The sequence below is a fragment of the Dendrobates tinctorius genome, unplaced genomic scaffold (genome assembly GCF_039654945.1).
Source record: "Dendrobates tinctorius isolate UK_male_01 unplaced genomic scaffold, ASM3965494v1 ptg000146l, whole genome shotgun sequence".
NCBI lineage: Eukaryota > Metazoa > Chordata > Amphibia > Anura > Dendrobatidae > Dendrobates > Dendrobates tinctorius.
The window spans coordinates 2461669-2475584 of record NW_027361813.1 but is presented as its reverse complement, the minus strand read 5'-3'; the positions used below and the strand labels follow the sequence as shown (position 1 = coordinate 2475584).

The 13916-nt window shown below is 47.2% G+C and overlaps 1 protein-coding gene across 3 annotated transcripts in view; it reads right to left on the bottom strand.

The window, feature by feature from the left end:
• The window catches only part of TGFB1I1 (transforming growth factor beta 1 induced transcript 1), a 232183-nt gene that overhangs the window by 105888 nt on the left and 112379 nt on the right, over positions 1-13916 (bottom strand). For 2 of the 3 annotated variants that reach the window (XM_073546323.1, XM_073546322.1), the window contains 2 exons: positions 6054-6132; positions 3247-3597 (listed from right to left, as the gene is read on the bottom strand). In XM_073546323.1, the coding sequence (XP_073402424.1) occupies positions 3247-3597; positions 6054-6132 (430 nt within the window). The remainder of the gene's footprint in view (positions 1-3246; positions 3598-6053; positions 6133-13916) is intronic. The other variant, XM_073546324.1, reaches the window with a different exon arrangement.

Sequence of the window (13916 nt, the reverse complement as noted above, 5' to 3'; positions counted from 1 at the left end):
GCTGTCTAGCAGCCGCAAAACATGCAGCTGTGTCGACAAACAATAAACCTCCGAGCATGCCAAAATACTCGGAGATCACCCAAGCATGCTCAAGAAAACCCGAGCAACGAGTATATTCACTCATCACTAGAGTGTATAGAACAATAAACAAGATTTTATTAATACATTTATAAAAATAAAATAAAAATGGATGGCTTGTGTCAGACAAAGAGATGCAGCAAAAAATAGTAACCCTCTGTAGGTTATATACAGTATTCAATTTCATTTGACAAGGTGGTTGAGTAAATCTCATGCACACTAGCTGAATGCACATAATGAAAGATGCATTTCTAAAGTGATCAATTACATGGAATTATAACAACACCAATAATAATAATTGTGGAGACACAGCATTGTATCTTAATTAACCAGATAACTATTTTTAGCAAGACAGAAAGAATAGGTTGTTATCTTTATGTTGACTTTTGAATTTAAGTGTTGATTTCTGGTTGATCAAGAAAACAGACTTTTGCTTATGTAAGCCTGGAATATTGACTTGCAAGCTGATATTTGATATAACATAATGTGCTCTTATCCTTGATGACTAGTGATGCTTACTGATATGCTACTTATGCATTGTGTAGGCCAGATAGTTTGTTGACTTTGAAAATAGGGGAGGGGGAATAGCCCTGCAAATAGATTAAATAATCAAGTAATGCCATTTGATCTCATTTCCATTATTACGCTTTATGGAAATACTGAATGAAGCACTCTTGTTATATTTAAAAATAGGTTACATGTCTCTGTATAGTGAGACAGAGAGAGAGAGACAGCCAGAGATTCTGCCAAGACATCCAAACATCCAAGGGACCCTACAGGATTGCTGCCAATACATCATAGCTCCATCACGAGGGACACGGATATATCATTCTACAGGAAATAATCTAGGGGACCTCGGCCCCGGTTGGAAGAATACAGATCTGCTCCATTGACCATTGCTGAACCATGGATACATTTGGAGAAAGCCAGGATTGGGACCCGCGAGTCGTCTGGCTCCATGGAGATGTTCGGAGAAGCTAGGTTGCAACCCTCGAGTCAACTGGCCTTGAACCTCAATGGACTCTCATCTTCCAAAGCTTGCCGTTACCTGCTCTCTCTTTGTGCTTGCCACAGGTGTGGTAATTGACCATGGAAGATGAAGCCAGGTTGTGACTCTCCGGTCAACTGGCCTTGTACCTGGATGGACTGTCATCTTCCAATGCTTGTCGTTACCTCCTCTTTGTGTGCGTGCCACAGATGGAGTAGTTAACCCTTGGAGCTCTGAAGTAACTATACCGGCGAGTCAGCGGAAGGGTGAGACTCTGTAATGTGCACCATCTTGGGGTTCAATAAAGCATTACCACACTGTTTTACCCTCACTCTGTGTTGTCTGAGTAGCGTAATGCCCATGTTTATAAGGAAAGCTGGCGTTCGTCAGGACGATCCCTTGTCCATGCGGTTTCGGTTAGCGGACCTGGGGTGCCCGCCGACCCCACCGTCTCCACAATAATGCTAGGCAAAGTTCCTTTTGTTGCAAGCAAAGTGAGCACAAAAGGACAGCTATGTCTCCCACCCCAATGCGCATATTGTCTATTCTTCTTCCGACACGCCCCCAGAAGAATAGGCGAGTTGGGCTGGGAGACGTAGCTGTCCTTTGAGCTCACTTTGCTTACAACCCAGGTAAAATAAATACATTATGCACTTAATACAATATGGTCTCAATCTATACTATATGCTGCAGTGCAGCAGTGTCCACACTGTGCAGTGATGAGGCAGTGACCCAGCAAAGTTCAAAGCAAAACGTGTCACATAAATAAACAGCACACAACATCCTCTGGATTGCAGCCAGGAACAAAGCAGTCCGCTCTGGATCACAGCCGTGGGCGACTGCACCGCCGTGTATGCTGAGGGGTGCCAGGCCTTTTTGCTCCGCTTGGCCCTGTGTTGCCTCACACTGGTGGAGCTCTGCAGAGACTTCTGCTCTGCAAGCTTGCAAAACCAAACTGACACCCCCAACCCTCTGCTTCAGGGGCTTTTACAAGGAACCTGTGGCCTTAGGCCACATGGAAGACCCGGCCAGGAAGGAAACAGACTGCCCTACTACCATCCTGTAGTCCGTTTCAAAAATAAAAGCCCAGACTAGGTGTTCTTAAATCTGCCTTGGACAAAGTGCTTGCCCAAGACCAACACTTACTTTTATTTTGCATTCCAATCACAGCTGTGCCTGTGACTGCAATGCACTCCTGCGGCCTCAATGTACTTCAGTGCGCATCCTGAGGGGGGCACATAGCGACCCTCGCATTTGACACTGGTCACTGCCTCACAATGCCTATTCATGATTTATGGAGTCTACTTTAATCTATTGCACTTTGTTTATTGTCTGAAAACTTCAGCAATATCTTAATCCATGTGCTCAGAGGCACTTTATGATAACTTTGATCATCTTGTTTCTCGTCTAAATGAATATAGAAATACAGTGGGAATAAAAAGTATTTAGTCAGCCACCACCATAATTTGATAAATAAATCTTGAGAAATCAGACAAGGTGATTTTCTGGATTTGTTTTCTCATTGTGTCTCTCATAGTTGTGGTCTACCTATGATGTCAATTACAGGCCGCTCTCATCTTTATAAGTGGGAGAACTTTCACAATTGGGGGCTGGCTACATTTTTCCTCACTGTAATTACACCTGTACCTAAATATAATTTGTAGCCTCCTCCTAATTATATATTATCTTGTGATCACATACACTTCTAACTGAATGCAACAAAAGGCACTATTGAATATATAACCTACAGGGGGTTGCTATTTTTTGCTGCTTCTCTTTGTCTGACAAGAGGTATCCATTTTTAATGAATTGTTTATAAATGTATTAATAAAATCTTGTTTATTGTTCTATACACTTCTTGTTCCCGGTTTTCTTTTCTGGATTCTGATAGCAGATTCCCTTTAATGTCCGATTTCGACAGACTAACTGCACTTCCATGAGCACAGACTGATTGCTCTGAAAGCACAGAATATCATTGTTCTTGGCAACACATGCTGCTCACATAGGATGAAGAGCTGCCAGTAACGACGTTCTTTTTTTGAGAAGTCAGGTAGTTGGTGGCTTGTATAGAAAGGCCAATATTCAGGATATAAGCATTTCTATGAACACCGGTTCTTGGTAATCAGCCTGTATAAATAAAGCTGAAGAGTTAAGGATAGACTACAATCACCAACGCTTACCTGTCCTGCTATGGGTCGCTGGCAGCTTTCACACAGACCTTTCGGTTGTGTTTCTATTCCTTGTTGTTTGAGACCAGACTGAAGTTTCACCAACATGGAGTCCAGGTCCCGCTTCCCATCAGGTTCAGCACATTTGGAGAGGGACGTTTCTTCTGGATGTCTGTCATGGGAGGCAGAACCTTCCGGCATTACTCCAAAACTGGACAATACAGAACTTCTCTCATCTGGAGCTCCAGGGTTTGTTGATGCCTCATTGAATCTTGGAGCTGAACACAAGGCTTCTTCAGTGTCAGAACCCACATCTGAGCTCCCTACTGTGGAGTTCTCAGGCTGCTGCTGTGCAAGAGACATCTGTAGAAATGGCACAACACACAACAAATATCTCATTGGTAATATTTCTCATCTTCTCTTTGTGGCAAATTAAGTATTCCAAGTACATCAGTATTTCGCAGCACATGCCACTTCTATAGACACTTTTGCTCCTTTGATGGCAAGGGACTTGGACTGTGGTACCATGGAGAGGTGACATGGCCCTTGGTGGAACGCATTGTGCCAAATTTGTAGCACTTAAAATTGGTGCAAAAAATCTATCCAATACATGGTCTAGTCTATAAATAGTCCACTTCCAACATGTCTACATTGAATCCAATGTTAAGAAATCTATCCCATATTATTTTCTTATTACCATTCTGCAGGATGCCCATGATGGAATCGCATGAGTACCCACCATCAGGCACCTATGAAGTTAGGGATTCACCCTATCTAGTGATTTTCAAAAGTGTGTGCAGCAGTTTACAATTCTGTATTGACTTTCCACACTGCACTGACCATAATGGCTGAGACTGAAAATAGATTTCCCTTATCAGTTACAGACTAAAGCAATATACAATGTGTTCTTTAATTGCTCAAGGCAAGTAGATGTGTCTGGTGGTCACTGATCCAAACCCTAAGGACACACCTATCAGTTCAAATATTAACACAAGTTTAGTGGTTCTCTGACTCTTAGCATCCACAAGTGTTGCTGCTGTATCACAAATTGTGACATATGTGCATATAACAGAGCGTTCACACATCAGAACGGGCAGTGCTGCAGACCACAAGTCCTATTACTGACAGCAAAAGAACTTTACCTTACCCCAAATTATGACACCCAAATTTTTCCAATTGTCCCATCAGTACAAAATACACAAGGTCCAGAATGGTCTCAGAGCTTGACATACAAATCATACACCGCAATTCTCCTTGTGAGAAACAACTATTACTCCCATAAGAATATGACCAGTGTTAAATTATGAAAATGAGACTGTATGGCGGGAAGAGGACAAACAATATAATTCCACATTAAAAATAATGAGGCAGATCCATGAAACCATCTAAAAGATAAAGTGTCTTAGTTATGTAGTATAGGAAATGTGAGGGAGGGCCCGGGCTGTAGTCATGGCCGAGGACACCGGGGCTTCTAGGCCCTGGCCTCCCTTCACAAGAAAATGAAGTCCATTAGTCAGCATACCTGTGAATTCAGGTCCAGCATCGTCAGGATCTCTTCTGTGCCACTGAAGGCTGTCTGCAGACTATTTCGCATGAATTGAGACACAGACCATTTCAAATTGAAACTGAACAACTTTACTGTTTTCACTTCTCAGCACATCCAAGTATTTCACAGCATTAACCACAGGCTTCACACTACATGTATCTTCATCTTTCCATGCACTCCTTTCCATGTCCTCCAGCACATTATGCCTTTGACGGTACCGCAGCTTCCTTCTTGTCCAGACTGACTATATTTGGGGACTCCCTCTTCCATTTCGCCCCAGATCGGAGGGATCAGCCCATGCAATGACCTGCCACATCTTGGACAATCTGCGCCCTGTACTCTTCCCGGACCACTTTCTTCCTTCTCCTACAAACTGCTACCACACTGCTGCTTAATACTGTTCTTCTGTCCTAAGGACCCCGAATGGCTGGGCTTCACTGCTTCACTAACGCTACATGACTGCTGCGGCATCCTGGGTCTATAACCCTTGTGGACGTTTCGGGCGCCCGGGTCCTTCTGACCCTACTTCACCATCTGCACTTACTTACCACACAGCAGCCCCTCCTATAGTTAACTATTTCCTTTGCTATATTCTAGCTGAAAACTCTGTATACTAAAATTCCAAAACATCTAGTGGCCAATCTCATAACTGCACTTACCCTATTCCCTAAACACAGCAGCACAAAGGTATAGAATGTTAAATATGCATTTAGAAAAATGGTAATACACATATATAGTATATACTGTATATATCTATAGAAGCGTAACAGTATTAAAAGAGTATACCATTATACATGAATATATATATAAATATATATATATATGCACTTATAACGTACCGTACCTGGACGAGAAAGAAACGAAGGAGAATAGCATAAATATAGCATACCCCCTACAAAACCAAAGATGGCTTAAAATCATATTCTACTCTTGAAAAATGAATCTGCCCTCAGACTGGTGACTGGGATTGTGATGGAATCTCACCATATCATGGAGCAGATTTACCACAATGGTGCAAGAGAAAGGAGAAGATGTTGTTCATAGCAAACAAGCCGCCTCCATCTCTGAGGTCAGAAGCAATGATCAATCCACAGGTACAATCCAGAATGCTGAAGGGTTCATTGTAAGGGAGCCATGTCTCTACGTCAGGAGTCCCCATACAACTCTGGGCTGGTTGTCAGCACACTGGAACATGCGTTCAGAATTATAGATCATTCTTAAGTTATTCAAACAGAAGATGATTTCAGTCCCACAATAAAAGTAGAAATCTGACCGTGTTTTGTTTGTGAAAGTCCGAAAGTGACGCCATCAGTCTGTCCAGTTCCAGTGTGGCGGATGATGCAGACAAGGCCCTAAGGTATGCCAGATTTGTATAATTACATATATGTATATACAGTATATTGCATATAAATACACACACAGAACAGGCCTCTGTGCAAGAACAATATACGGACAGTCCAGTCATGATGCATAACTCCACCTGCTTTGGAAGCAGGACCCCTCTTGAAGCCCCGATGCGGCCGAATAGGTTGCGCCAATGGTATGTCAGTCCCTGCACGCACATACACACAATGTTGTGCAAATGTTTTAGGCGGGTGTGGAAAAAAAATGCTAAAAAAATAAAAATGTATTTAATTATTTTACTCACTTACAGTATATAGAGCCATTAGTTCCACAGCCCATTACATACATCACTAGTCCTAAAAAAAGGATCCAGCACTGATTTCATTCACACTGTAGGCATTAAGACAGAGACATGATGAACCTAACTAGATTCATCATCTGATTCACCCTCTCGATGGTGCTCCCCGGAAATAGTCCAATTGTAATGTAAGCAGAAAATGGGGCCCTCACCACTGCGCGTTATAATAAGCTGCATTTGGGGTTCCAAACAGATTGTGAAGACAATGTGCCTGATTCTTCATCTCCACACTTTAACGCACAGTGGTGAGTGCCCCATGTTCTCCTCACATGGCTTTACCGACATCAAGTCAGTATTTGGAGTGACCACCTTCTGATTTCATGGGGGTTGCTCTAAACATATTGAAGAATAAAATCCTTTGTCTCTTCATGTGATCCCACACACTCGATGTTCTTATTGACACTGGACAACAACTTAGTGAGATCAGTCCACTCAATAATCCCAATCATATTAGGATATCACTATGCAGAATGTACAACCTTCTCAAATAAGGAGAATTAACCAGGACAAAATCCAAATGCATATAGACATTTTTAAAATAATTTTATTAATTAATACTTCATTTAAAAACGGGGAACAAAGAATCCAGCAAGCAATAGACAAAATACAATACCATAAATAAGGAGATAGTAATTACATGATAAGTGTATGGGCCATAATTTACATAAAGACAATCATACTGTTAGGGCTGGCGGAACACACCAAATAATAAAGTGATAATAAGGTGCGTTCGCAGCCCAGAGTCCACCGTGCAAAGGTAGTAAACTGCTGCTTAGTAATGGCGGATGTATATAGCGGTATACAAAAGGTCACACGTGGGTTAACGTCACCCAGTGTGAACAGGAGCGGACTCTGTTATGTCACAGAGCCGCAGTACCGCAGAACTTAAATGCTGGAGCCTGTTAGAACTCACAGAGCTCGGAAAGGAGGCGCACAGAATGTGGTCACAGAACTCTGCCCCAAGGACACGGGGTCAGAGTCCCTCAAGACCTTCTGAGCACGTGGCATCGCACCTGCGGACACCGCTATAGACGCTGACTAGGGTGGAGTGTCGAACCCCTGCACCGTGGCGTGCAGAGCCACCGGTGGACACTGATTCCAGTCTCTGACTCTGACTCTACCTACACCTAGACCTGGGCGCTTAACAGGCTAGGCTGCACAACACATGGGTACCAAGGGTAGGGGTTTCTTAATGAGTTATTCACCAGAGACATTCATACATGCATACAACACTCACTCCTCATAGTCTGGTAATGCAGTCTATACTAGCGCAAGGCCGAGCGGTCATGCAAACCATTTATAGCAGTGTCCTTCTGGGACCTTTCTGACCTTCCTGATGGTCCAATCCGAGCTGGAGAAGGACCTGAGCATGTGACCTCCGATCTCCAATGAGAGATCGTCCCACGGGCATGCTCAGTGGACCGAAAGGAGGACTTAGTCCCTGGAGTAGCTCGCTGCTGATCAGCATGCGTTGCTATAGCTGGGCCAGAGGTGGCAGCAGCAACCAAACCCACAGAGTTGGTCTGAGCAGAGCGCCGGGATCGACGAGTCAACTGAGCAGCCTCCTGTGCGGCCGGAGAGGAATGTGAGACTGCCGAATGCAAGACTCGGGATTCCTGCTGTGCAGCAACAGGAACCCGACGCCTAACATTACCCCCCTCCTAGGGCCCCCTCCCCTCTGAGCCTCACTATGCTCAAATGCCGCAATGAGAAGGGGAGCGTGGATGTTCTCCACTGGCTCCCAGGTCCGAGCTTCTGGACCATGACCCTTCCAGTCCACCAAATTTTTTTCCACGTACCACCCTGCATCCCACGATGGCATTAACCTCAAACTCGTCTGAGGACAGGTCTGATGTTCTGGCAGATGACTTGGAGAACCGGGACATGTGGACCGGCTTAAGGAGGGACACGTGGGAGGTGTCAGAGGTAGCCAAGTGTGGTGGAAGGGCCAGCCGATAGACCACAGAGCTGATCTGCTCGAGGACCTAAAAGGGACCAATGTAGCGAGGAGTGAACTTAGTGGACTCGACTCACAGCCTGATATTACGGGCAGAGAGCCACACTAAGTCACCAGGGGAGAAGGTTGGATCAGGACGCCGGTGTGCATCCGCGGAGACCCTCATTCTCTCCTTAGAGGCCCGAATAGCATCCTGGGTGCTGTCCCAAATATCACGTCCCTCCTCAGCCCAGTCTGTCACCCTAGAGTCAGTGGATGACACGGGCATGGGCACAGGGACACGAGGATGTTGGCCGTAGTTAAGGAGGAATGGGGTCTGGCCGGTGGAATCGGCAACAGTGTTGTTCAAGGCGAACTCTGCCCACGGCAACAAGGAGGCCCAGTCATCCTGCCTGGCCGAGACAAAATGTCGGAGATATGTGACCAGGGTCTGGTTGGCCCTCTCTACCAACCCGTTCGTCTCAGGGTGATAGACCGAGGAGAGATTCAGCTCAATACTGAGCAAGCGACAGAGCTCTCTCCAGAACCGAGACGCAAACAGGGGACCCTGGTCACTGACAATCTTGTCTGGCATGCCGTGTAACCAGAAAATGTGTTTAATGAACAACACTGCTAGGCCCCGTGCGGGAGGTAGCCGAGCGATAGGCACCAAGTGCACCATTTTAGAAAAATGGTCGGTGATGACCCAAATAACTGTGCTGCCACTGGACTTGGGTAGACCCACCACAAAGTCCATTCCAACCATCTCCCAGGGCCTGTCCGCCACCGGTAAGGGGAAAAGTAACCCAGCGGGAAGTTGCCGGGAAGACTTATTCTTGGCGCAGGAGACGCACGCCTGAATATAGTCTTTGACGTCACGTGCCATATGCGGCCACTAGTACGTCCTCGCTAAAAGTTCAAATGTCCGCTTAGTACCAAAGTGTCCACCCACCCTGGACACATGAGCCCAAGAGAGGACCTCCGGACACAAATGGGCAGGGACAAAAGTCTTGCCCGGGGGTACCGACTCAAGGGCGACCGTAGCCACTGTACTCAGGCTCTCAGATGGTACAATTAACCGAGGCTCCTCCTCCTCCGCTGACACCATGGAGCGAGACAGAGCATTGGCCCGGACATTCTTCTCATGGGAAACGAAATGTAGGGTGAAATGGAACCGGGAGAAGAATAGAGACCATCAGGCTTGGCGAGAATTTAACCGCTGGGCGGTTTGGAGATAGACCAAGTTTTTATGGTCGGTGAACACCTGGAAAGGGTACTGAGCACCCTCTAGGAGATGTCTCCACTCCGAGAAGGCCAATTTCATTGCTAGCAACTCCGTCTCCGATGGAATAGTTCCTCTCCAAAGGTGAGAAGGTCTTAGAAAAGAAGAAGCAAGGATGCTTCTGACCTTGAGCATCCTTTTGGAACAGGACTGCTCCAACACCGACGGATGAGGCATCCACCTCCATAATAAATGGTTTATCCACATCTGGGCGATGTAAAATGGAAGCACTAGTGAAGTGAGACTTAATAGACAGGAAAGCCTTGGAGACCTCCTCCGACCACAATTTAGGATTTGCTCCCTTCTTGGTGAGGGCAACCAAGGGAGCTACCAAAGTTGAGAAGTGGGGAATGAATTGGCGGTAGTAGTTGATAAATCCCAAAAAATGCTGCACCACTTTAAGGGAATGAGGCTCCTGCCAATCCATCACCACCTGTAGCTTGGCAGGATCCATGGCCAATCCCTGGGCGGAGATGATATAGCCCAGGAAAGGCAAGGACCCCTGCTCAAACACACACTTCTCCAAATTAGCGTAGAGGGAGTTTACCCGTAGAAGGTCAAAGACTTTGCAAACATCTGTCTGGTGGGAGTCCATATCTGGAGAGTAGATGAGAATATCATCCTGATAGACTACAACTGAGGTGGTTAGCATATCCCGGAAGATGTCGTTCACAAAGTCTTGGGAGACGGTCAGAGCATTACAAAGCCCGAAGGGCATCACCAGGTATTCATAGTGCCCATCCCTAGTGTTAAATGCAGTCTTCCATTCATCCCCCTCACGGATGCGTATCAGGTTGTAGGCACCCTGCAGATCAAGCTTAGTAAAAATCCTCGCTCCCCGCAACATATTGAAAAGCTCCGATATCAGGGGCAGGGGGTACTTGTTCTTAACGGTAATGGCGTTAAGACCCCTATAATCTATGCATGGACATAGCTCCCCGTTCTTCTTCTGTACGAAGAAGAACCCCGCCCCTGCAGGTGACACTGACTTCCTAATGAATTATCTTGCCAGATTCTCCTGGATGTACTGAGACATTGCCTCCGTCTCCGGGAGGGAGAGAGGATAAACCCAACCCAGGGGAGGCTCAGCACCAGGCAAGAGGTCAATAGGACAGTCATAGAGACGGTGAGGCGGAAGAGTCTCCACTGCCTTCTTGGAGAACACGTCCGCATAGGGCCAATAGTGTTTGGGGAGAGAGGAAAGATAAGCGGGTACCTCTGTAGTAGCAACCTGAAGGCACTCCATCTGACATCTACCCTCACAGGATTTACGCCATCCCTGAATTCACCCTGAAGACCACTCTATAAGAGGGGAGTGATAGCGTAGCCATGGCATCCCTAAGAGAACCTCATCAATTCCCTCAGGCATGACTAGCAGAGAGATGATCTCCTGATGGGATGGAGACATGGATAGCGTAAATGGGATGGTCTGATGTGTTATCTGTGAGGATAATGTCGACCCATTTATCACCCGTATGGTCACTGGCTTGGCGAACATCACCAGTGGAATTGCGTGCTGTCGGGCGAAGGCGGAAGACATAAAATTGCCCTCCGCCCCGGAATACACGCAAAGCTCTACCACCTGGGTGGATGGGCCAATACCGATTGTCCCCCTAAAGGTGAGCTTAGAGAATGGCGTCGCTGCGTCAAGTGAACCAGCTCCTAAGGTCACTAAGCCTGGATGTTCCCTCGCTCGCTGAGGACATCTAGAGGCAAGATGTCCCGACTGCCGGCAGATACGACAGACCATGCGTGTATGAGCGGTTTGGGACTTAGATCCCACTCGAGACACCTCCATGGCCCCCTGTAGCTCGGACGTCTGGGCTGAAGATTCCAGAGGTTTGGCGAAGGTGGGAGCCAGCCGAAACCTCTGCCTACACTGGGCTCGCTCCAACCTTCGCTTGTTAAAGCGAAGGTCGATGCCTGTAGAAACCGCTATTAGCTCCTCCAGTGAGGCAGAAATCTCCTTAATGGCCAGAGCGTCCTTTACATGGTCAGCCAGCCCCCTCCAAAACACGGGAATGAGGACTTTATCCGGCCACTCCAGCTCGGAAGCCAGAGTCCGGAAATGGACTGCAAAATGGCTGACCATGGGCGAACCCTGTGTAGATGCCATCAGTTGGAGTGCCGTATCGTGTGTGACTCGAGGTCCCAAAAAGACCTGCTTCAGAGTGCTCTTAAACTGTGAAGCACTCTGCACCGCACGATCGTCACGCTCCCACAATGGCGTGGCCTACTCCAACGCCCTGTCCGACAAGAGGGATATTATGAATCACACCTTGGCCCGCTCTGAAAGGAAACGTGCTGACAGGAGCTCAAGGTGTATTTTACACTGTCTCACGAATCCCCTACATGACTGGCTATCACCAGAAAACTTATCTCGCAGCAGGAGGCGGGATAATGTCGGAGCAGGGGTGGCAGTGGACAAAGTGGCAACAGCCACGCTAGCAGCCTGAGCAGCTACTGCAGTAACATCTACGACTGTGGTTGTGCGCTCAAGAGCCGCCAACCTACCCTGATATGACTGAGTCACCGCAGGAGGCAAAAACAGAAATGCAAGCTAAGTCCAGAAAACCAGAGAGGTTGGCAGCTATCGGATTGCAGACCCCTGAACCTATCAACACAACTAGCAGTAGCCGTGGGGGGTTCCTACGATGCCCTAGACCCCTCGATCACAGCCGGAGGACTAGATAGCCTAAAGACAGAAAGGGAAATCTAAACTGCCCCAGAGCAGACCCCAAAGCAAAAGGCAGCCCCCCACATATAATGACGGTGAAGAAAGAAGAAAGAACACAACACAGACAGAAAGATAGACTGAGCAAAGACGGGGCCCAAGCTAACTAGATAGGAAAGGACAGGAAGGCTGCTGTCTGCAATCCGTGAAAAACCCTATGAAAATAAGAGCCAACAGACTGACAGTGAAAAAGGCCCTGAAGACGCTAGGGTTCAAAAAGACTATGTCAGTACTCAGGAATATTCTGAAGACAGAGCAACCGGCAAAAGGAGATTCAGCTCACCCCAGCAGGAAATGGCAGAATCCAGAAAAGCAAGGCAAAAAACAAAACACAAATGCAAAAAGGCAAAAAGGCAAAGCAGAAAACTTAGCTTTAGAGGAGCAGGAATCAGACTGGTGTCCTAGAAGTCCACAGAGAAATCACCCGCAGGGCAGAAGTCAGTGACTCCACTCAGCCAGTCATCATCATTAGGCTCAGGTGCCTGATAATCAGGCTCACTACCTTCCCTCACCAGAATAGGGAGTTCACCAGACCTCAGTGACGAAGGGGAAAATGAACTCACAACAGTACCTCCCCCTTGAGGAGGGGTCACCGAACCCTCAACCACGCCACCAGGGCGATCAGGGTGAGCCCGATGAAAGGCACGCACCTATCTTTTGGCATGAATATCAGAGGCAGAGACCCAGGAATTATCCTCCTGACCATAACCCTTCCACTTAACCAAATACTGGAGTCTCCGTCTAGCCAGACGGGAATCCAGTATATTCTCTACCTCGTATTCCAAGTTACCTTCAACCAATACAGGGTCCGGAGGTGCCACCCCAGGAACAACTGGTTCAACAAACCTCTTCAACAAAGACTTATGGAACACATTATGGATTTTAAATGTGACCAGGAAGAGTCAAACGAAAAGAGACCGGATTAATAATCTCCAAAATCTTGTCAGGTCCAATAAATCTAGGCTTAAACTTAGGAGAAGCCACCTTCATAGCAATATTTTTTGATGATAACCACACCATATCACCAAGCTTAAACTGGAGACCAATGGTCCTATGTCGATTGGAAAACCGCTGGGCCTTTTCCTGGGAGAGAGATAACTTATCCACCACTTGGTCCCAGATCTGGTGCAGGCCCGGATTGGCAATATAACCAATCGGGCATTTTCCCGCTGGGCCGCTGTCACGTGGGCCGCGGGCGGCAGCGCCCGATCATCTGGCCGCTTGCCAGCGGCTGCGGCCACTGTTGCTCCTGCCGCCGGCCCTCTGTGGGCATGGCGTTTCAAGTTCCTACCGCACTGCAGGGAGATAAGCCGCCACGCCCCCCCCTCGCACCCCATCCTCGCCTTAGCATGAGACCCCCTCCCCCCCCGCAGCCACTCACAGCGTCGCACTCGCTTGCCTGCTCGCTCTGTTCGCAGGACCTGTGATGAGGTCACAGGAGGGGAGGAGTCAGGGGGGTCACATGATCAGGAGCCTTTGTCC